The 22,399-nt window shown below is 49.7% G+C and overlaps 1 protein-coding gene across 1 annotated transcript; it reads right to left on the bottom strand.

The window, feature by feature from the left end:
• Window positions 1–5,144: 5,144 nt before the first annotated feature.
• Window positions 5,145–20,667, bottom strand: DUSP4 (dual specificity phosphatase 4). Its single transcript, XM_033104543.1, has 4 exons — window positions 17,163–20,667; window positions 7,693–7,838; window positions 6,619–6,838; window positions 5,145–6,002 (listed from the first exon to the last, which is right to left on the bottom strand). The coding sequence occupies exons 1-4, from the start codon at window positions 17,593–17,595 to the stop codon at window positions 5,617–5,619; spliced, it is 1,185 nt and encodes a 394-aa protein (XP_032960434.1). The 5' UTR covers window positions 17,596–20,667; the 3' UTR covers window positions 5,145–5,616.
• Between the last annotated feature and the right edge of the window lie 1,732 nt (window positions 20,668–22,399).

The following is a 22,399-nucleotide window of genomic DNA, read 5'->3' as shown; positions in this document are numbered from 1 at the left end:
CCTTTTCTCCTGCACAGACGTTCCCTTCACAGCAGCGGGGGCCGCGCCACAGGTGAGCAGCTTTGTTCTCTTTTTAAGTATTCTTTAAGACAGGATAGAACTGAAAGCCAGGAACTCAAAAATATTTGTCTTAAAAATAGAAGCAAAGTCAAGACAAATGACAGACTGGAGGATGTGTTTGCAATTCTTACTATAACCAAGGAACTCATCTCTTATATGGAAAGAGTTCCTAAAAGTCTGTAAGATAAACTTATGAATACACAGGAAATAGAAAAAATACAAATGATTTTGAATATATAAAAAATTATAATAAGAGAAGTACAAGTTAAGTTAATGCAAGTTACCTATCAGAGTGACAAAACCCTGTTTTATAACAAAGTGTTAGTAGGTGGAAAAAAATGCGTGAGTGGGTGTAAACACACATACCCCTTCATGTATGAATAATGCATGGAATATCTCTTCGGGATAAATATGTAAAAATCAGGTAACATTTGTAAACATCGCAAACACGGTGGCAAAGCGACATAGTTGAAGAGGGGACATTTTATTACATTTAATGTATTTTTAAAATTTTGATATATATGAATAAATTGTCTATATAAAGAACTAAATATTAGGAGTGAATTAGATCATTTATCATTGACTTGGAGTGATTTCCACAATACATCAAGGGAAGCAAGATATAGAAAATTGTGTATTATATGGTCTTGTTTTTATAGAGCAAACAATACCAAATAAAATCCCTATATGTAGTTACACATGTAGACATGTGATATATGTACTTTATACCACATAATACATTACATTGTACATGACTGTGGGCGTGGAACTATGGAAGGACGCATGGTTGTTGACAGTGGTTTGCAGGGTCTTGTGGAGGGAGGAAGGTAAGTCAAGATAGTCTTTAACAATATATCCGACATTTTTGAAAAATATTGTTTGTGTATTATATGTATGTATAGTTTTATATCTATCTAAAATACGGAACAAAGAAACATCACCTATAAGCCACAAGAAAATCTAACTATCATGACTGTCTATAAACTAGAACATCAAAGCATGTGTATGTGTTTATGCATGTATACATGCACACACAGATGTAAAAAGATGGTTATAGAATATTGAGGGTGGTTGTTTCAGAGACATAGCATTTCAGATTGTTTTGGTTTCTAATACTTTGATGTGTCTGAAACAAACAACTTTTAAATCATGTGGCTCAGGAATTCAAACTTAAAGAGTATGATTTCCAGGTGAATTGCTTTAATCTGTTTGGGAACTTAAAGAACAGCAATCATCTTAAAATGAAAAAAGTTGTGATGATGAACTATAAATGTGCCATTCTGCTAGTACCTTTGTGATTTTTGCCCATTTACTCAGAATGCTGGAAGAGAATCTTTTCAGTTGGAAGGTAGAAATGACGAGGACTGAGAGAAATGTCACTCTTTGCTGTCTCCTGCTGGGTCTACTCAAAGAAATAAATTATATATTAAATGCAGTTACTTTGTTATAAACAGTTACATTGCTATATCCAGAATCAACTTTTGGCCTCATTACAGAATTCAACCTATACTGTAGTCATATTTCTATTACTTAGCTAATGGTCATGTTTTCTCTATGATTAAAAGATCAATCTCCAACTGTTACTTAAAATGAAAAGGAGACATATAAAAACACACCAGGCACGTGGTAACTAAAGGAAGGTCTCTCTGCCTAGAGAACTCAGGTTCTTAGAGATTCCTACCAGCCTTCTGTCACCGTCCTTGAGTGGTGTTCAGGGAGCAGCAATGGGCTCACTGATTTTATGAGCCAGTGTCCACTGTAGAAATTCCTAAGTGCACAGGATTAAATGACCCACATCTTTCCTCCTCTTCCAAGTCAGCGTAGCAGCACAGTTTTCAAGGACAAGATAAACTAAGCCAGAAGTGGTTGAAAATGTATTTATTTTTCGTCAAATGATCTTTTTCAAGCAATAAATAAAAACAGATGTGTTGACTTTTCTAAAAAACAAAACCAAACAAAAAACTCCCCTAAACTATATACATCCTACAGAAATACAAGCATATCAAATGTAGAAATGACATCACTCTGAAAGGTGGGGCTATTTACAGAAGGTACAAGTATTGCATTGCTCTGTCTTGAAGAAGCCTCTTCCTGGTATGACTCATAAACTCTAAGGAAGGACAGGTTGCTCCTGTGCTCCTAGGGGAGGAGGGCTAGCTCCAAACAGGTGAAACTCTCCATCCTTCTTGATAGACAAGGAGACTTTCAAGGAAAAACAACACACAGACACTGTATCCAGCTCCCTAACGATGCTCCACAGATCGGCTGACTTGCAAGGAGCATAAAATGGTGCCACATTCAGGTCACATGCTCCGTGACATGAGCTCCTGAGAGAAACCGTCTTGTCCCCTCAGCCAGGCTGGGACTGGCAGTGAGACTATGCTGAGCTGGTAACAAACGCAGTGGCTGTGGTTTCTGTGAGACAGGCGAGCTCTAATACCCAGACCCAGCCTCCCACAGCACCTTGCCATCCAGAAAGCAGCTTCCCAAACTTGGTTACACCTGGAGAGCGCTTGGGGAGCTTTGAAACATGCTGGTGCGTGGGTCGCTCTTCCAGAAACCCGGGTTTAATTGGTCTGGGGTAGCCTGGTAGCAGGATTTTCAAAGCTCCCTGACTGATGCTATGGGCAGCCAAGGTGAACCGCCACTTTAATATTCATATTAACCACGCCTTCCCCTCGCATTGGAATCAACCATCCTGCCTCCCTCTGTCCACCTTCCCAAGGATTTCAAAATTTTTCTCATGACTTCCCAAGCTTGTTGAAAACTGTCTGGAATCCACCTGGAATGAGCACCCGAGGACAGTGGCCTCAGGACGGAATGACTGAAGGCGGGAGCTCCTGCCACCAGCTCACAGTGACATCAACTTAATACTGCTCTGTGGACAGTCAAGTCCACTTCCCTTGGTGCTCCACAAATACCCTTGGGTGACGCAAGATTCCCTCCCAAAGGGAACCAACAGCATTGCTTCGTCTCTGCAGAAGACACAAAGTCTACTGCCTTTCGCAGCCCACAGCACAGTTGGTAATCAGTTAAAGTGGCAATGCTTTCTGGCCATTACAAAACTTGCGCATCACCAGAAATCACTTCCTGGGAGGCATGTCTCTTGAAACCCACTGGCCACTTGAACTGATTCTGTAGTGGTGTCTTCATTAGAGCTTTTCCAAGTCATCAAAGAGCTTCTGATGGGAGACCAACAACCAAAAACCCCCTTTTCCAATCAAGCCAATTTCCTATTTTATTTCTAACTTTTGGGGACTCCAACGCTGTTATCAAGTACAAAGAAAATGGCTTTATAAATAGCAGTTTGACATTGTGCGAAAAGACTTGAATTAGAAAGCCGGGGAAGACATGCCTGGGGCTGGTCCTGAGCTCCAAGTGGGCATGTGGCTGGAATCCATTCTGGGAAAGCAGGATACATGGGTTTTGGCAATATAGAGTCATTCTGGAAAAAGTGAATCTGTTCCAGCTACTTTCCCTTCCACTCTAGAAGCGCTTCTTCTCAGAACTATCTGCTCTTAAAACCCATAGCTTTTCAACTGCAAAACCCATTTGGCCTCATTCATCACAAAACATGAAGCAACTTCCGGGGATCAAGGAAAAGGTGGGAACGCCAAACTGTGCTGTCTCTAAATAGTTCCAATGTCCAGGGACTGCTGCCCGTGCATGCCTCACTCCTAACCAGTCAGCCAAGCAGCTCCTGGGGAAGAAGGGAGCCTCAGGCTTTCCTAAAAACAGGAAGTGAGAACTATGGCATCACCCAAAGACAGGACTTGACAAAGGCAGGACGACTGATGCCAACACAGGTTCATGTTTATGGAAGGAAATGGAATGAACCAGGTCCTGTCTGGTTTGCCAGGATGAGAAAGAGCATTCCAACACTTCTGACATTGAGGCTGCAAGTTATTTATGGCTGAGCAAGACTGTTCATTTAGATTTACTCTCTCAAAGGGCTAACACAAACAAAACAAAACAAAACGCTCTCATTTCTAGACAAATTTGCAATTACCTCTAATCTGGCACTCCGTAACAACACTGTTCCACAATGTTACAAATGAAATAACACGTAGTTTGTTCCCTTCACCCTCCCCCCAAGCCCAACCCACAGAAAACATCCTTCTTCTTCCAAAAGCCATTCCTCCATTTGGAAAGACCCCTTAAAATGGCATTATCCCAAGACAGGATTCTAAAATGGCTCCCGAGTACCCATGACGCCTGTCACAGAAGTCCAGCAGCCAGCTCCCAAGCAAAGAGTCTACCCTGACCCCTCACTCAAGCTCTCTTCCATTCTAGACTTCAAGGAGACCTGAAATGTCGTGTACACTCCCCTTTTTATTCAAAAGACGGGCTTCAAAAATATTCACCTAAACCAAGAATTTTAAGAACACAAGAATTTGTTGGTATACTTCATTCCAAGTACACCCCCTGAAATTAAAAACTCCTGAAATTAAAAACTCCAGTTTAGGCAAAAGAGAAAAGATGGTGCTTCCACTTACGAAAGGGGTCTGTCTCTAGTTAGCTGGTTTCCCCAATGGCCTTGCCAATGATTCCCTGTAGGAAAATCCGAATTGCACCCAATTTTTCAGGAGCACCTAAAATGATACGGCGTTTATCACAGATGATATATAAGTCCTCAGGCAGGTCTATGCGAGAAATGCTCCCACCGCCAAACTGAGTTATTGATCATCAGGGAGAAAAGGTGGTATTGTTGTGGTTTAACATGGCTTCAGTGGTCCATGTAGCCAGCAACCAGCTTTGAAGGTAAAAAGTAGTCCCTTCCTTCCTTCCTCCTCCCACCCCACCCTGCCTGCTTCTCAGTGGCAACAAGTACAAGTCGATCTAGCTAACCGGGCCATCACCTCCAAGGTACCGCTTCCTTCCTTCCTTCCTAATCGCTGTGACATCAGCCCGCCATGTGCTGCATTCGACATCAACATAAATACATTCTACAGTCACTGTCACTAGACTCCTCGTACTTACATACTCTGAGGAAATGCTTAATAAATACTTCTATTAGTACGCATAATTATTCACTTGTTGGTGACCTGAAAGGAAAACCCTGTCCTAACAGATTTCTTTCTTAAAAATTCCTGTAACTTAACAACAAAAAAAGGGCCAAGCACACGGAACCAGGCACTTCTGGCAAACTTTTCTTCTTGTCCTTTGCCCTAACCCCCACCCCGCCACCCCTTTAGTAAAACTGGATGGGCACATTTTGCCAGGACCTGTGGGTTTCATAACTTCAAGCCTTGCTGCTTAAAAAATGAGGTAAGAAATTCCTATCTGAAAAGTAAAACTGACCCACAAACCGAACCAAGGTCTTCCCTGCCCGCGGAGGCAGCCGTTATTGCTGTAAGTTGGAGGGGGGCTGTTTGTTTGCTTTTAGTATGTATTTGAAGTCCTTATTGCCATTCTGGTGGCCCGGTGGTCGGCCGAGGAGAAATGGATGGAAGGGGCTCGGTCGCCTGCCCCCAACTGGTCAGTCTGACTCGCTGCCCGCGCGCGGCGCCCCACCCCTTGCTGAAGGCGCCCGGTGTGGGGGTGCTCCCAGCAGCCCTAACAGGTGGGGGAGGTGGTGATGGGGCTGTGCAGGTAGGGCAAGCTGCTGGGGGCCGCGTGAACGCCCACCGACACCGGGAAGCTGAACACCAACTGTGACGTGGGCGTGGGGGTGGCCTTGCCCCGCTCCCGCAGGGGCCCCGACGGACTGGCGGCCTCCACCGCGCAGGACGTGGCCAGCACCTGCGACTCGAACTGCAGCAGCTGCCCCATGAAGCTGAAGTTGGGCGAGATGATGCTCCGCCGCTGCTTGACGAACTCGAAGGCCTCCTCCAGCCTCACCCGCTTCTTCATCATCAGGTAGGCCAGGCAGATGGTGGCCGAGCGCGAGATGCCCGCCTGGCAGTGCACCAGCACGCGCCCGCGGCACTCCTTCACCGCATCTGCGGACAGGGCGTCCCGTCAGTGCCCTCCTCCCTCCGCAGTCCCGATCCTGCCCCCAAACGCCAGGGCAGGGGGGTAAGCCAGCGGGGGGCGGCGGAAGGAGGGGACAGGTATTGGAGAAATAATGGGCAGAGGCGGGGTGGAAAGAAACCTGTGGGGAAGGGACTGGAGAATTCCGCCCCACAGTGGGTGTGTGGGAGACTTAAGGAAACCCATGCAATGCACTACACTTGGTGAAAACGCGTGCTGAATCCAGTTAAATCCCAGCATACACTCAAAGGACTTCCATTTGCAGAAACAAAAGCAATGACCCGGTTCTCCATCTTTGTCTTTCTCCCCATCCCCCAAGCCTTATCTGGACATCCGGAGACAAGCAAGGAAAAGGTGATTGGCTCTATCAGCCAACAGCCCTGGAGGAGGACTCAAGTCTTCCTATTCCCGCACAACACAGCACAACACACCACCCACCAGGCAAGCCGTCCTACTGAGCGCGGGGGGAAATGGGTACAGTCCAGGTCCCGACCTCCTACTCCCTCCTTCAGCACACCAGTTACAAGGGATCCCTCTCACCCTCCCACCAGCCTGGGCGCCAGCGCCCAGCCAGGGCCAGCCTACCGATGTACTCGATGGCTTCCATGAACCAGGAGCTGATGTCGGCTTTGTGGTTGTCTTCCACCGGGATGCACTTGTATTGATAGTGGCCTTCAAAGTGGTTTGGGCAGTCGGAGGAGACGTTCAACAGGGCCGTGATCCCCAGGGCGTCCAGCATGTCTCTCCGAGCAGCATGATAGGCACTGCCAAGGTAGAGGAAGGGGAGGATCTCCACAGGACCGCCCTACACAGAGAGGGGAAACAAAGGCCCCCAAGGTCATGCGTAAGGCAAGCAGCTTAGGACAGGGAGAGGGGGGCCGTCACAGGCCCTGGGGAGAACGAATGCCTGTGGACACAGCCCTTCGAGGTTTCCCCTTCTGTACCACTTGTCTGTAGCACTAAGAGTTTACACCTGCCAATCACCAGGCTGTCTGTTGTGTGTCTCAGGGACTTCCTCGGTTGGCTGGGTCTTCACTTGGTACATGAAGAATAGATACCATGTCGGCCTCACAGACAAGAGGAGGGATCTTGGCAAAATTAGGTAAGCTTGGCTTAATGATGACTTTGAGTCAGATCAACCAGAGTGATCTGGGATTTGAGGAGCAGGGTTGTCGGAGCCCATTAAATTCACCCTTCCGTCTAAATGAAAGGGCTAGAAGGGGTGAGCTTGTAAGAAATGCAGTGGCTTCAGCTGATTTTCTTGGGGGAGGGTTGGCTCACCATTTATGTCCATTTAGCATTTACAGTTGGCTCGTAACGGGGACAGCCTGACTGTTCTGGACCTGGGGGTTGGGGTCCACAGGCCACTCCTCAAAGAAGGGTATTCTCTCGGCTTCCTACAGGAAGGTCATACACTTATAGTTTCAGCAGGCCTCCTAGTTTGCACATAACTCTAGAAGTTAATCAGGGAGTTATGTCTAAGTGGGGATAACAAGTAAGAGAGGGAAGGGGAAGGGCTCCAAAAAATAAATAGAATTTATTCCTAACCTACCTTCCATCCCAGCCCAGTATCAGGGTTCACTACCTTCTCCCCACACTGAGGCACTGCATCCAAAGCCTCTGACAAGCAGAACTCTGACAAGAAGCACCCCCACACACCTGGTCGTGCAGTGGAGTTCCACAGGAGCTGCAGCCCAGGTCCAGAGACTCCACAGTGCCGGGGGGCACAGCGGGCGGGATGGCTGCCAGCGCCTTGGTTTTGGAGCAGAATTCCGGGTACTCCGAGGAAAACCTCTCATAGCCACCTTTAAAGGAGAAAGAAGTTCAGGTTAATGGGGTCACTAAGCCAGCAGGAAACCAGAAAGAGCTTGAATCCTACCCCAGACTGAGGAGAGCTGTTGGGAAGCAGGGGCTGGCTGGACCTACATTGGCCACTGGGTGGCGCTGTGGGCCCAGACATACGGGCTACTGATCCTTTGCCAGAGATGCAGTCTACATTGGGCCAGGATTGCACCCTGAAGCCAGGAAAGAAAGCTTTATGCACAAGACTTTGGTTTGGGACGCAGATACACAGAGGAAGATGCACAGGGTATGCAGAAGGGACTATTTCACGAGGAGTCCCTTAGGGTGATGACAAAGTGTGAGAGGGAATGGCCACTGTGGGTCTCCATGAGCACTAAGCGGCCTACAGCTAGTTGGGCCCTGGGACCTGCAAAGATGTCTGTCATCCCAACATCAGCCCTTCCTTTGGAGAGGTTCTCCAATGTGGGAGAGAAGAAAAAAATTACCCTGGCACCAGCCCTTCTGGATCTCAGCAACGGAACAGATGCCAATTGCACAGCCTTGTGAACAGCTGTTCCATCAACAAGGGGCCAAAATGAGAGGAAATGGGCTTAAATCTAAATAAATCCCTCTTGCTACACACAGGTTTGGGGCAAGGGAGGATTTCCTGACCTGAGAGTGCTAAGCCCTGGAATGGTTATCTGTGGGATCATCTTCCGGGGAACGGAGGCCTTTTAAGGAAAAAGAGGTAAACTTATCTGGAATGGGGTCAGTGCCAAGCAGAAAGGCACTGGCTGGGCAGAGATGCAGGCAGAGGCGGGCAGAGGAACACTCGGAGAAATGCCCAGCCTGTATCTGATTTTCTTGTGATCTCTGGGATTTTGCTCTGAGCGTAATCTACGGTCAGTGTTTGGCCCTGCTTGTATTTTTACTTTGCAGTTTCTGTGGGACCAAAGATGGATTATAAGTTAATTTGGTAGGTGAAGGTGTCAAAACTTCCAGTTGTAAGTCCTGGGGATGTAATGAATGCACAGCATCGTGACTATAGTTAACTATACCATCACGTTTGAAAGTCACTAAGAGAGTAGATCTTAAAAGTTCTCATCACAAGGGAAAAAAAAATTTTTTAGGCAGGTACGGAGACAGATGTTAACTAGACTTATTGTGGTCATTTTGCAATATATATGCAAATATCGAATCATGTTGTATACCTCAAACTAATATAATGCTCTATGTCAATTATACCTAAATGTTTTAAAAACCCACAAACTTAGTTAAAAATGCTTCATTCACTCATTCATGAATTCAGCAGGGCCTGTATGGCTTAACAGACCCATTCAAGTGGGTCGCGTATGTAGCTGGCACCTTTAAATCTTTATGACTAAGCGATACGGTGCCACTGTTCCCTATGATGTTCACAGTAACCTTCCAGACATGTGATGGTTAGTCAATTTCTTGCCTGGCATCCTAACCCTAGAGACTGCTTCACAGAGGAAGGGAAGTGATTCTTTGCCACATTATAGGCTGGCAGAAGCAGGGCACACATTTCTTCCTCTGAGGGGAGGCTTCTCTGTTCCCCTCCACTCCCTCCCTTACCAGGATATAAATGGCTCTCTCTCTGGTCACAGGCCTCTGCTCCTGCTGAGTCACAGTGACCAGCCATCCTGGATGGAAAACCTGCTGAGGGCCCCACACTGCCAGCTGCAGATGTGCTGGTGGCCTCAGTGGTCGTCTCATCCCAGGAGTACCCCTCCCTCCCATTATCACCCCATATGTCCCCTCTGTCCTTATAAAGCTGCAGACATTGCTGCCCCAAATTCAGTAAATAGAGTGGGGAGAAGAAAAGCCAGCACACGTCTTTAGCTTAGGTCCTCTGGGATGGGAAACTTTGTAAATGCTCCCCTTTGGAGAAAGTGGAAGGGGAAATGGACCGATCGACAAACTGCTGTTGAACACCTACAGGATAAAGCCATCACACGGTACTTTGTATACTTCCATAGGACTTGAAATTTTCAAAATAGAATGACCCCCGTGTTTATTACGTAATGAGCTATTAAAAGACATTTTTCCCCCCAAAGAACTGAAAGGTATGGGTGGTGCCCTCCAAAAGCTCATCACCTAGACAGGCAGAAGAGCGGAACACCCCTGAAGTTAATGGTGGCATCACAGGAATAGTGGCCAGGCTCCAAGGTCAGAGGAAGATCACCCCTGAGGACAGAAGGGGGAGGAGCCTCCCAGTGGTTGAAAAAATGTTCTTCCCATTGCTCAGAAGGTGCAGGACAGGAGACCAGACTGAAGTTCTGGAAAGGACACAGCCTTTGCAGTCAGATTCACAGGTCTAGGTTGAATCAGCTGTGCCACCTGGGGTCACCAATGAACCTCTCTGAGCCTCTTCCTCATCTGTAAAATGTGATGAAACATCCACGCCTGGAGTCCTTCGAGAACTGATTGGAACAGCCAGTGCTCAGCTCCTGGCCACCGATAGACACAGAATGAAGGTTTCCTTTGGGGGCATCTACTAAGGATACTCCAGCATTACTGGCAACTTTCCGGGCCACCTTATCCTCCTGGGCTTTACTGATTTTTTCCAGTGGAGTCTTGAGACCTGGTAGTTAAGACAGTGAACGGGCCGGTACCACACTTCCTGAGCTCTGCGACCCCTTCCCAGTCAGGGACAGCTGCTAGCTACTCTCCCGCTCCATCATCAATCAACCAGGAGGCACAGCAGAGCACCCGCCAGCCGATGACCCCAGGGGTGTGGCAGGCAGGGGCACAGGTGGCCCAGTGTGCAGGACAGAGATGACCCCGAGGCCAGACCAGGCCCAAGGGGGCAATTCGTCGTCTCCCCCCAAGCTGCTCATAACAGGACAGAGAGAGAGCAATGGTTGGGAAAAGACATCATTGGAACGGAATAGAAAAATGATTACTGAAAAGTCAGCTCCCTCTGGCAGGCCTTTTGAAAAACAATCACAAAGGAGCTAAAGTGAGGAAGCAGATCTGCCCAAGGGACAGGAGCATTGGAGGGTTGAATCTATGACGGTGGCGGCGATAAAGAGGTTCTCCCTCCTAAGCTGTCACTTTTGGGGATCTGTGGCTGGTTGTTCCAAGGAGCATTGCAAAAGGAGGACCTCCTGGGGGACCAGTGGCTGCACTTGGGCCAGGATCTCCGACGAGCAGAACATACCAGGATCATGCCAGGATCATGCAGGCAAGTAGTACACATGGACAAGCTAGGAACCACCCAAGTCACCCCACAAGGCCACACTGCAGGAAGTTGTGTCTGGATACTGAATCCGTGTTAAGAAAACTGATAGGCACCCTTCAGAGGAAATGCTCACTATATACCAGGCTCTTTCCATACATGTGTTTAACCAGCAGCCCTTGAGGAAGGTGTGACTGGCCCCAATTTCACAGTAGAGGAAACTGAGGTACGGGGCAGCCCCCAGCTATAGGCACGGCAACCATTCGGCCCACTGGCCTCAAAGGCTCAGGAACCCACCCTGCTACTTGCCCATCTCTGCCTTCCTAGTGGTCCTGCTCTAGGGGGTTTCATCACGTGAAGACAGAATTTTCATGCAAAACCTCTGAACAGGAGCCCTGCTGACATTTCACCAAACTGTGCTTCTTTCCAGTGCTTTTTGAACTACAGGTTGCCATTAAGGAGCTGTGGCCAGCATTTTTATTTAATGGAAGAGAATAGAAACTACTAGAATGCTTTGCATTTACAGAGGGTACAATTTCATGCATCTCCGGTTTCAGGTGTGTCTGTATGCCTGTACTGGGTCATGATGGAAATTAAAATGAATTCTCACTGTAGGTGGAAATCCAAAGCCTGCTCCCCGACTCCTCAGTGCCTCCCCTTCCCGTCCCTAAATCTGGGCAAACGCCAGCGCCGCAGCCCTTTTAGTAAGAGCTAGATTTTAGGTCATGTTTTATCCAAAACTCAGGAGAGGCAAAGCTTATTCCAACCAGATACCATGGGGCTGGGCTCCATCCTGTGCCTCCTGCAGGTGTGCAAGGAGAACAAGGGCACAGATTGGGGGTGCCAGTGGGAGCTTAAACAAGCACATTCTCTCCTCACCCCCGTTTTTCCACCCTCAAAATGGAAGAATTTCAGACTACATCATCTCTAAATTCCAACATTCCATGATCCTAAATGTCCACAATCTACTTTTTTGCAAACTACAATTGGACAGCAGGTAACCAAGATCTGCATTTCTATCTTCTGAATATAATTTCGTAACAGAAGCTAATGAATTGCACCTGTTGTTTTCCTACGCCCTATGGAATATCATCCTATAAAAGATATTCTGATGTTGACCCGTTTTTCCCATGTTTTTATTTAACATGCTTTGTGGTCTTAAAGCTCTCCTTTTCTCATCTTCAGTTTAAATCTTGAGAGTTGAGAGGGTAAACTCCACGCTCTTCTGTGTCTCACATGCATTCCCACAGCAAGGTACTTTTCGCAATTTACTGAAAATGATGACCCGTTGGCCACACGCCCTGGTGCCGGCCTCCCGGCCACGCAGGGCCAGGTGGTATGTGTGTGGAAGTGCTTCCGAAAAGGCAGCCTGATGCAGGGCTGGTCCTATCACCGTAATGGGACCATTCACAGGGGTCTGTCATGGGGAAGACTTAGGTGGTGATTACAGCCATCGATCTTAACGGCGCAGTTGCTTTTTTCCCATAACACTCAGAATATCACCCATTCACAGTCAGGGCTCATGGCCTCGCTTTTATCAATACAAGCAAATGTTGACCAGCAAGAAAGTCTGGGGTCATCTGAAAGTCATTTGGCTTTGAGACCTTACCTTGAGGTGGGTGTTGACTCAGTAAGCACCCTACTAAATGTGGAGCAGTATATAAAATTTACTTAAGTAGGCTTCTCACCCTGGGACTCCACACACAGACCTGGCCGTCCGGGGCCAGCTGGCTGACAACTAATGCCACACTTGGCTGGATCTTGTTTGCAGTCCCTCCCCGTCTTTCTGTGCTATCGGCTACATTCAGCAAGCTGGCTTCCGTTCCAGAGGGAACTTTTCTTCCTGTCCAACTTCCTCTTTGTCAGGCAGGAACTGCCTCCCAGTAAGGAAACCGGCTATCTGGTTTCAGATGTTCTGATTTTTTTGAAGAAATGTCTTGGTTCCTTTAAAAGGCTACCTTTTGTCCCTCCCTGAGTTTATATGCAGCCCACCTCTCCTATAAGCACTGACGACAAGCCCAAGGTGGCAGTGACGGGCTTAATAACGATCAGGTTTTCATCCTCGATTTACACCGACACCCTGTCTTTGGTTCCTTTTGTGGGCTGGAAGCATCCAGGTCAAATGATGCAATGAGTTTGTTTCATTCCTTGTATTTCTGTAATGAATTACAGCAGGAGTTAGAAACTGCCTTTAAGGCCTACCATTTTTTTTAGTTCTAACAATCCTTGGCGGTCGTGGGCATTTTGTCATGTTTGCAAAGAGGAAAGCCAGTCCCTTTGGGTGGAAGAGGTGAGCAACCGCAGAATCCCCCAGGGGCTACGCTGTTTGGTGCCACTGAGCTCCTGGGGAAGTAGGATGGGCTGGACGAATGGGGAGAGAGAGACAAGACAGACGAGAGACCCCCGAGTTCCCAGGGCTGCTAGTTGGGCCCCATCACCTCTGCCCACACCATTCATTACTGGCCTTAGTGCTGTTTCCTACATAAAGTGTCCTATCGGTCTGTATGGTCCGCTGGATACATGACCCAACCTGGAGGGAGAAACTGGACTATCTATCTAGTTGATCCTTCCAATTCTCAAAACAGCTCCAGGACAGCTTTTCAATCAGAACTTGAACAACAACTGACAATGGTCATGAGCTGAATTTGAGGTGAATTTCAGACAGGAGGAAAGTAAGATAATCGTTTTATACCTGAAATTTTCTGCGTAACAAACCGATTTGCCATTGGGAATATGGGAGGTAAAGAACGACTTCTAGTAGGATAAGAAAATGGTCTTTTTGTTTTTCTTTAATGACCAAAGGGGTCTAAAACCCTAATCTGAGGACTTATAAAAACGAAAGGAATTTCAAAGGAGATATGCACTGTAACAAAATCTGAAAAGCTGAAAAATATAAACTATCCCAAAAAATGCCTTACCAGATTTTAAATAAAATGAGCTTAAAAAAAAAAAAAGTTCAACCCAATGGGGTTCTTTTCCTAGCAAAAAGACCAGAAAAATGCAGTGATGCAATTTTGTTTTTAAAAAAATGTATCCATTTTGCTAAAAGCAAAATTATTGCTTTCAGCAAACCCTGGCTTAGTATTAGGACACAAAAGCTAGGCAACAGTTTATTAACATTAAGTAAAATCTACTCTTGACAATGAAATCTTGCCTGTGGTATTAGTTATTAAATACCTACAATGAGTAACTGCCCTTCAAAGTGACAGAAGTAGAAAAATCAAATTTTTAAACACAATTAATTGGTAGAATTAGCTTCCGGCCAGGAAGGATAAAATAACTTCTGAAAATACCCTGCTGTTTTTACTGTCCCCCCAAGATGGCAGACACCACCAACTGACTTAATGTCTCACCACTTTTACTCCACACCCAGCCCCCCACGCGACACACAGACAAGCCCATTAGTTGCAAAATAAAATGAACAACTCCGGTGGGAACCAAACTACCCAACTTCTAATCAATTCAGGCATTTACTGAAGATAATCTAAGGGTTTTGTCTTCCTGTGTTTTCCAATGTTTCCCTTTAGTTTCCTGTCCCCTCCCACAAACCCACATTGCCTCCCTTCCACTGGCTTCTTCAGGTGCAGGAGGCTTTGGTTTCCTCCCCCAGCCTGCACCTTCCTGCATCTGTGTGGGAGCAGACACTGCCCAATTTCTTTTCTTCTTCATTAGGGAAGTCTTTTCCATTAGAAGGCAAAGAAAAGGAAGAGAACTGTGTTAGGACGGCCAGTGTTTTAGCATATATATGAAAATAAGCTCAGTTAAACACACTATGTATGAGCCAGTTAACTTCAAAGATGTTCCACCAGCACTACAGAACAAGCTGCCACCTCTGTTAATATCAGGCAGCTGCTTCCAAAGGCAGGCTCCCTTTGCTCATGAAGACCCAGCTGACCCTCTCCGGGCTACTCCCAGGGTCTGATCCTGAAGAAACAAATTCAACCTGAGGCCCAGGCCCACTCTCCATCTCAGAGGATATCGACTTTGAGATCCTTAGGGTCTGAGTCGGATGACAGGAGGCAGTGCAGTCCTCCAGAGGCAACAGCCCTTAGAACACTGCTTTTCCGCTGGCCTCGCTGGCCAGCAGCCAGGGGACTGTCATTTTACCCAGAGGCTCCTGTCCTACCCAGTCTTTACATCAGCATTTGACTCGTGCAGAGCGGCTGGCCCACGGAGCGGCTCTTGGAATCGATCTGGCTCAGGGCTCTTCGGAGCCAGAATCTGGGGGACCAGGATGGTACCGCAAACCGGTAGAAAGAAAACTTAAAAATATACTTCCCTCTAAGGTAGGGATGGCCTAAGTGTCTGTGCCCCCTGGAAGCCTAAGGGCCAAGGTTCCCGAGCTGCCGCTCTAGGGCGGTCCCCTCAGGATTTCTTCCAGGAAGAAAAACAAAATAAACCCAGACTCCACGTGGGTCTTCCCTCCCTCGGGAAAAGTCATGGGTTCAGAGGCCCACAGGGGAAGGAGCGCGCTGGGGTTTTAAATCAGGAGGGACCCCAGGGCAGCGCGGCACGCAGAACACCCACTGAAAGGGACTTCGTCCCAAAGCAATTTCTCTTATCGTTCCCTCCAGCTCCAGGCAAGGGAGGGCAGGCGTGCTCAACTGCCAAGACCCCACACTGGCGATCTAACCAGGACCTGGAGACGGGAGTACGGGGGACCTGCGCCCGCCACAGGGCTCCAGGGCACAACTCCGCACCAGGGTAAGCGAGGCCGATGGGTCCTTCCGGTACAAGCCCCTTCCTGGCACTTCCTCTTAAACCGCTTTTAGTATTGGGCTCCATCGGAGATGCAAAATGCAGTCTCACAGAGAAGGAAAAATCAGCAAAATCGTCTTAATAGTTCAACCACAGGTCAACAGCAGCATTTCCCCAGCAGCTGACAGGTCAAAGGGCCAGGAAACAACTGCCGAGAACAAAGCCCCCCGCTATTCGCCAGGACAAGCCCGGCTCCTCTGCACTGAGCAGTCCTGTTATGGTTTTTGGAAGGGGCGGTGAGGAGAGGTTTCCGCCCCTCTTCCCTCCACCATCTCCCTTCCTCCGGGATGAACAGGTCCGGAGAGGAAAAGAAAGGAGGGAGGGGGCGAAGGGCGCCCTCAGTGCTGCTCTTTGAAGACCGGACTGGGAAACGTCTCTCGGTTTTGGAGGCGAGGACTCGATGGCGAAAGAATGCGCGGAATGCGGCGGCGGGAGGCAGGGGCGCAGCGCGGCCAGGGGCGCCCCTACCCCACGCGCCCGCGACTCCCTCTGCACTAGGGCTGCAGAGCACCGCTGCCCGGCCCGGCCTGCAGGTGCCGCGGGCGCACCTTCCCTTCAGTTACTGGGACAGCACTGGGTCCTTTCTGGGTTTCTGACTTCCAGGTTTCACAACACTTCCCCTCCCCGAAGTTTCACCAGGGTTCTCTTAAATCAAGTACGCGCCGCCCTCTGTCGAGAATCGTGTCTGAACAAAAGGTCGTTCTTCGTTGCCAGAATTTAGGAAGCACCGTCCCGCCTTCCGTTCCCCAAATACTCACACCTCCCGCCTCCCGCGCCCTGAGCCTGGGTTTAGCCACCGGCAGGAGAACTTGGCCACCTTTCCGGGCGGAGCTTGGAGTCTGGCAGAACAGGAGATACAGATCGCTCCACACGATGTCCGCAGCCCGACTTTCCCTGTGCGATTCCGAAGGGCCGATTTCCAATCGAACCAACACTCACTTTCACCCCCTTCCCCATCTCTGGGGTTCTCGGAGTCGAACTCAGTGCAGAACCCTGGCACGCCAAACCAACAGGCCTAACCTGTCCCCACCCGCACAGTGGACTTGGGAGCACTTCCTGGACTGGAAAAGGGGCAACACCGAAGAGGCGCTTTGCTCTCGGGCCAGACCGTTAGTGAGTGTAAACAAATACAGAAGAGCCAAGAAGGGTGCGGAACTGCAGGTGACGGAGAAAACGCACCCTCGTCCGGAGGACTTCGGGAGCTCGCACTTGCACGCAAACGCACAAAATCCTTACAAACCCGTGCACACCGACACGCACAAAGTAGTGCGCGGGAATCCCCGCCGCCAAGATTCCCCCCAGACACGTCTTCCCCTGCCCACCAAGGCGCAGGCCGCCAAGCCCCTCTAAAGCGCCCCTCAGTTCGCGACCCGGCGCCCGCGTTTACCTTTCAGCAGGCAGATGTCGGTGCGCTCGGCGTTGCGACGCAGCGCCTGTACGACCAGCGACACGGTGCTGTCTTCGCGGAGGCTCTCCGCACGCGGGCTGCGCTCATCGTAGACGATGACGGCCGAGTAGAGGCCGGAGCGCAGGCGGGCGCGCACCTCCTCCTCAGCAGGCAGGATCTGCTCCAGGCTCACTGAGCCCTTGGCCCGCCGCCGCACGATGGTGTTGCAACGCACGTTGACCGAGCCTCGGATGTAGCCCGCGCTGTGCGCCAGGAACGGTCTGCAGTCCAGCAGCAGGCACTTGCCGCCGCTCAGCAGCCCCAGGGCGCCGTGACTGCCGCTGCCGCCCGCGCCGCCGCCGTTCTCGTCCCGGTTCATCAGCCTTTTGAGCACACTGCAGTCCATCTCCCTCAGCTCCTCCACCGTCACCATGGTCGCCGGGAACCGCGGCTGCTGGGCACGCGAGGAGGCGAAGGACAACCGGATCAGCTGGGCTGCAGGAAAGTGCGGGCGAGGGCTAAGGGAGGGCACGTGCAGAAGTGGCAGCAAACTTGGCCCCCAGGGGCTCTCACCGACGACCCTCTTCTCCCCAGTCCCCTTCCTCCTGCAGTCTGGCAATCACATAGCAGTCCTAGCGGCCTCGGGAGCCAGACAGTACCGCGCGCGGTGCGAGGGGCAGTCGGCGGTGGAGGGGGCTGTGTTTACGGCAAAGGGCCAAGGGTTCCCTTCTGATGTGGCCTCTTTGTATTTGGCCGGTTGTGCTGCTCCTGACGGCACCGGCGTTACGGCTCCGCTGCCGTTCCCCACAAGAAGCCGGAGCTCGGCTCCCTACCCCAGCCGGAGTTTCCTCCTCCGCTTAGAGATTTATTAACGCTCCTCTGCTCCCTCCCGGGAGGAGGCAGATTCAGTACTACCTTATGAGGCCCCGCCTCTTTCCATTCGGGACCTCGCGCCTCCCGCCCCCCTTGCCTGCTCCCCGCCCCATCCCTGCTCCTTCCTCCCAGTGGGCCCCTCCTCCCACCCCCTACCCGGCGCGTGAATGGAGTGCCAGGCGCTCGCTCCCAGTCACGGGAACGAGACGTCACAAAGAGCGGAGTAAACAGGGAGCTAGGCGCTCGCCGCCAGGCCCATTCATAAAACCTGGACCTAGAGGAAGAGGGAGGCGGCCTTCGACCCGCAGGCGAGCTGCGCTCCCGGACTTTGTGAATGGAGCGCAGCGACGCCTCTAGTCTTCAGCCCGCGGGTCCTGGCCTCCGCCGCGCCAGTCTTGCTCCGCACGAGTCGCGGTGCAGCCATGCCACCCGGCTGCGGCATTAGGCGAAAAGAAATTAGCTCGTCGCGAATCCGACCTAACCGAGGCCAGGGCTCGGTTTTGAGATTTCATCCCTTTTTACCTCTGTGCTTTACCTTTAACGGCCTCGCAGGCCTCCTCCCCGGCTCGGGAGAGGAAGGGACCGTGGCACGGCTACCCGGACAGCAGGGCCTCGGACCTCCTCGCTCCAAGCTTACAGAGCGCGTTCGGCCCGGCCGGCCAGTCGTTTTTTTCAAATGCGATTCCTCTGACGTTAGCTTATGCATTAGCGTGATCGATTTTCATCTTAAGCCATTAAATCAGCTTTACAGCTTCCCGAGGACGTGGGCAAGCCCCAACTTAGAAGATGAAAGAGAAAGCTCTCCCGCCGAAGCCCAGTAATGGGAGCGAGGTGTTGGGTCTGTCTCTTTACGAGCCAGAGGGAGGCATTCATTGCCGGAATGTTGTTCCTCTGGAGAAAGGCTGGGGTGCCCCTCCAGTCCACGCTTTCTAAAGATACTTGTTTAACCCGGGGGTAGAGGGTTAGGGGACAAAAAAAACCCGACGTTTTCGGCTTTGGAAAAGTCCCCACCCCATCCTGCACACTTGTGAGTTGTCTTATCAGTAAATGACACTGAGGGTCCACATTTTGTGCGAAGCTAGACCCTGAGAAATCTACGCGCAAAGAAATAAGCTCTGGGGCGATTCGGGTCTCTGCATCCCGCTTTCCAGGTCATGTAGCATTCTTCCCCGCCCCCAGTTTTACTTATGCATTTAATTTCCCAGAGGCCGCTTTTGGCTGGGGGTTTATAAGCGCCGCGGTGGGGACACGCCAGAAGCCAAAAATTATTCGCCCGACATCTTGCCAAGTCTTGTTAGTGAGAATTAATCAACGAGCGGGGTATTGCAGGACTCGCTCGCGGCCTCGGTGGCAGCGGGTCGAATCTTCCACTCCAGGTCCGCGTGGAAGCCCGGCCCCAGGAACCATTCGTCGCGGAACCTGCTGGGTCTCTCCGGCCTCCAACTAGGCTTTCCGCTCCGCCTTTGTTCTCCGCGGAGCGCCTCGCCTAAGCTCTCACCTCCGGCCCCCAGGGCCATCCCTCCACTCCCCTAGGAGGCCCGCAGGGGGCCTCCACTTCCGAGGCCTAGGGCAACCCGACTCCCCCGCCCGGGGATCTTCCTTTACCTGGGACTACAAAATTGCTCAGCACGGTATTGCAGTGATCCTGTGTCCCTATTTAGAATTTAATATTTTGTTCATCACAATTTTTTGCATTAATTTTAATTGCTTAAAAATCATTGCATGAAGATACTATTTATTTTGACCGCAGACTTTTTGGTGCTCCTTAAATTTTGCGTCCGAGGCGCACTGCTCACTCTAGTTCCAGCCCTGGAAGGAGCCACAACGGCGGATCGAAGGAGGCTTCCGGGTGGCGGGACCTCGGGCGCTGGGCACTCCGGGTGGAAGCCAGCGGTCAAAGGCTCATTGCGTGGCCTCTCCGGTGGGGACGGGTTTGTACTCGCTCCCGAGGTCAAAAGGGGCTTGGGTCCGGTTTCTCATAGGCTGAGGTGGCTGTGAAGTTCTGTCTAAAGCCTGGCTCTCCCTGGTACTCCCAGAAAACGCGCTTTCCAAGGAGCCCCCCATGCCCCGACCGTCCCGGGCTCATCCGCTGTCCCGGGCAGACCAGGAATCCCGCCCCTGCCAGGCCCCGGGGCCGGGACTTCTCCCTGCCCAGGGAAACGTCGACGCCTTCACAAGGGCTTGGAAGAGCCTCTCAGGCGAGGCAGGTCCAGGCCAATTTCGCATATGTTGTAGGAGCTGGGGAGACGTCCTTGGGCCGCGCTGGCCGCGTCCTGCCAGCCTTTGTCTCCCCTGCGCTGGGGTCGCCTCCCGGCGGGCCGACCCCCACCCAGCGCTCACGTGGCCCGTAAATAAGTCAATCCCGGGGGAGGAAAATGCCCACCGAAGAAAGGCTTGCTTTTTGCACCTGACAGTAATGCGTGCTGGCGAAGCCCGTAAATCCCTCTGGCGATGAATAAGGAAGGGGGTGTGGGCGGGCGCGTGTGAGCGATTGTGTGCCCACGTGTGCGTGCCCGCGCCTGCGCGCCCGCTCCCTGGAGGGGAACCGCAGCTTCGGACCGAATGGATTTAAGCCAAGAGCCGCTTTAATTACGAACGCGAATGCCTGATTTTTGAAAGAGACTAATTAAAAAAAAAAAAAAAAGTCCTCTCCTGAACTCAGGAATTTGCCTTCAGCTGTGTGAATTTCAGCAAATGAGATTTAAAGTTTGTATTTATCTGGATCCTATTTAAGCACCTAGTTTTTAAATTTTTTAATTGTTGTTATTTTAAATTTGTCGGCCTTTCTGTATACAGTTAAATGAATACAATGTGTGGGCTACCCGATACTGACTACAGAGAAGATAAAATTTGTCTCCTGTTAGTATGCAGGCTGGGGATGGGACACTCAATCAGTTTACACAGGAACTTGTGAAACAGCTTGTCAATAAGTAGATCTTGGAGAAAAAGGCATTTGGAAGGAAGACATTGTTTGAATGTTATTTCAAAGTTAATTTAATTAACGAAGGCATATCTGCAGGAGCTGGGATGGGATTACCCAAGGAGAGAGATTTTATTTATATTCAGCAGTAAACCTCTGGGGGGAAAATACTTTAAAAATTCACTGTGACATGTGAATCCACTCTCTCATCAGACAGTCCTTAGACCAACCTTATTAGTCACTGTGAGGCCTGGCAAAACCTATGTTCTTGTTTAAAAACATTTCTTTCCAATTAGGAAGTTGTGTGATCTGGGAATTTAAAGCCCAGAGTAGGATCCCCAGGGAGGACAATGGCTTCTATTCTGGTTTTGATGCCAACCTCTGACTCACAGTGTCCCAAAGTGCCTGAATAAAAACTAGCCTGAAAAAATCATTAATGAATTAATCAAGGTGGTGATGGAAAGAAAGGTCCTGTGGATTCCTCCTTCCTGAGCAGGTAGGGCACCTTACTCATCACTCTCGACTGGAACGGGAATGATCTGTTTCGCGTGGACCTGTTCACTAGGCTTCTTCCATCAGCTGATAGGGAACTTCCCCTCTGGGAGTGGGAATGTTGAAAAGCACTGGGAAGCTGTCTCCTGCTCCTCAAAGCAGAGAAGTCTGTTCCTATTTTGTGTTCTTAGGCAACATGTGTATATGGAATTGAGGAATGTGTGTCCTTCCCTGCCCATCTCTGGCCATCAAGTCAGGACTCAAAGCGATGGGAGAGTCTCCAGAGTTTAGACTGAACATCACCAAACAACCGCAAACACATAGCCTGAAGGTGTTTTTTAGTCCTACCTTTGTCACAGATCTGTTCAGTAGTCTCCATTTATTTTCTATGTTACTTTAGCACTCGCTAATGATTTAAAATGCTAGGTTTCTCACTTAGGATCTCTGAAGAAAGGTTTTAATATGTTGCTTCATTCACTATTTTATTTTAAAACAATTCAATCTAGGCTATGCTACCACGTAGCTTGGTGATGTAGAGCAAGGTAGTTTCCTTGGGTCTCAGTTTCTTCATCTGCAAATGAATGTTTGGGCAGGATAGTGTCTCAGGTTTAGGGCGGGATAGTGTCTCGGGTCTAGTCTGTTTCCAGCCCTGTGTGATTCTGAGCAGAAGTGCTCTGTCAACCCCAACCTTCAGAAGCCATCTCCTCCCTGCCCAAAGCCAGGCACACGAATGCCACAATGCAGGGAACAATCTCAAGCTCCTCTCTCTTTCTGTCCCTCTTTTGTTTATGGAGAGCTAATTTGGTAGTTTTCACACACGACTTCTTCAGCTTTTCAAAATCAAACTTTGGAAACAACTACTTCTCAAAATAGGAGATAAAATGGACTCAACTTTTTTTTTTTTTTTTTTGGTCACTCTAGGTTTGAATATTTTCTTATTTATTCAACAAAC

The sequence above is a fragment of the Rhinolophus ferrumequinum genome, chromosome 4, assembly GCF_004115265.2.
Source record: "Rhinolophus ferrumequinum isolate MPI-CBG mRhiFer1 chromosome 4, mRhiFer1_v1.p, whole genome shotgun sequence".
NCBI classification, from domain to species: Eukaryota; Metazoa; Chordata; class Mammalia; order Chiroptera; family Rhinolophidae; genus Rhinolophus; species Rhinolophus ferrumequinum.
The sequence above is the reverse complement of the archived record's forward strand: the minus strand, read 5'-3'. Positions and strand labels throughout refer to the sequence as shown.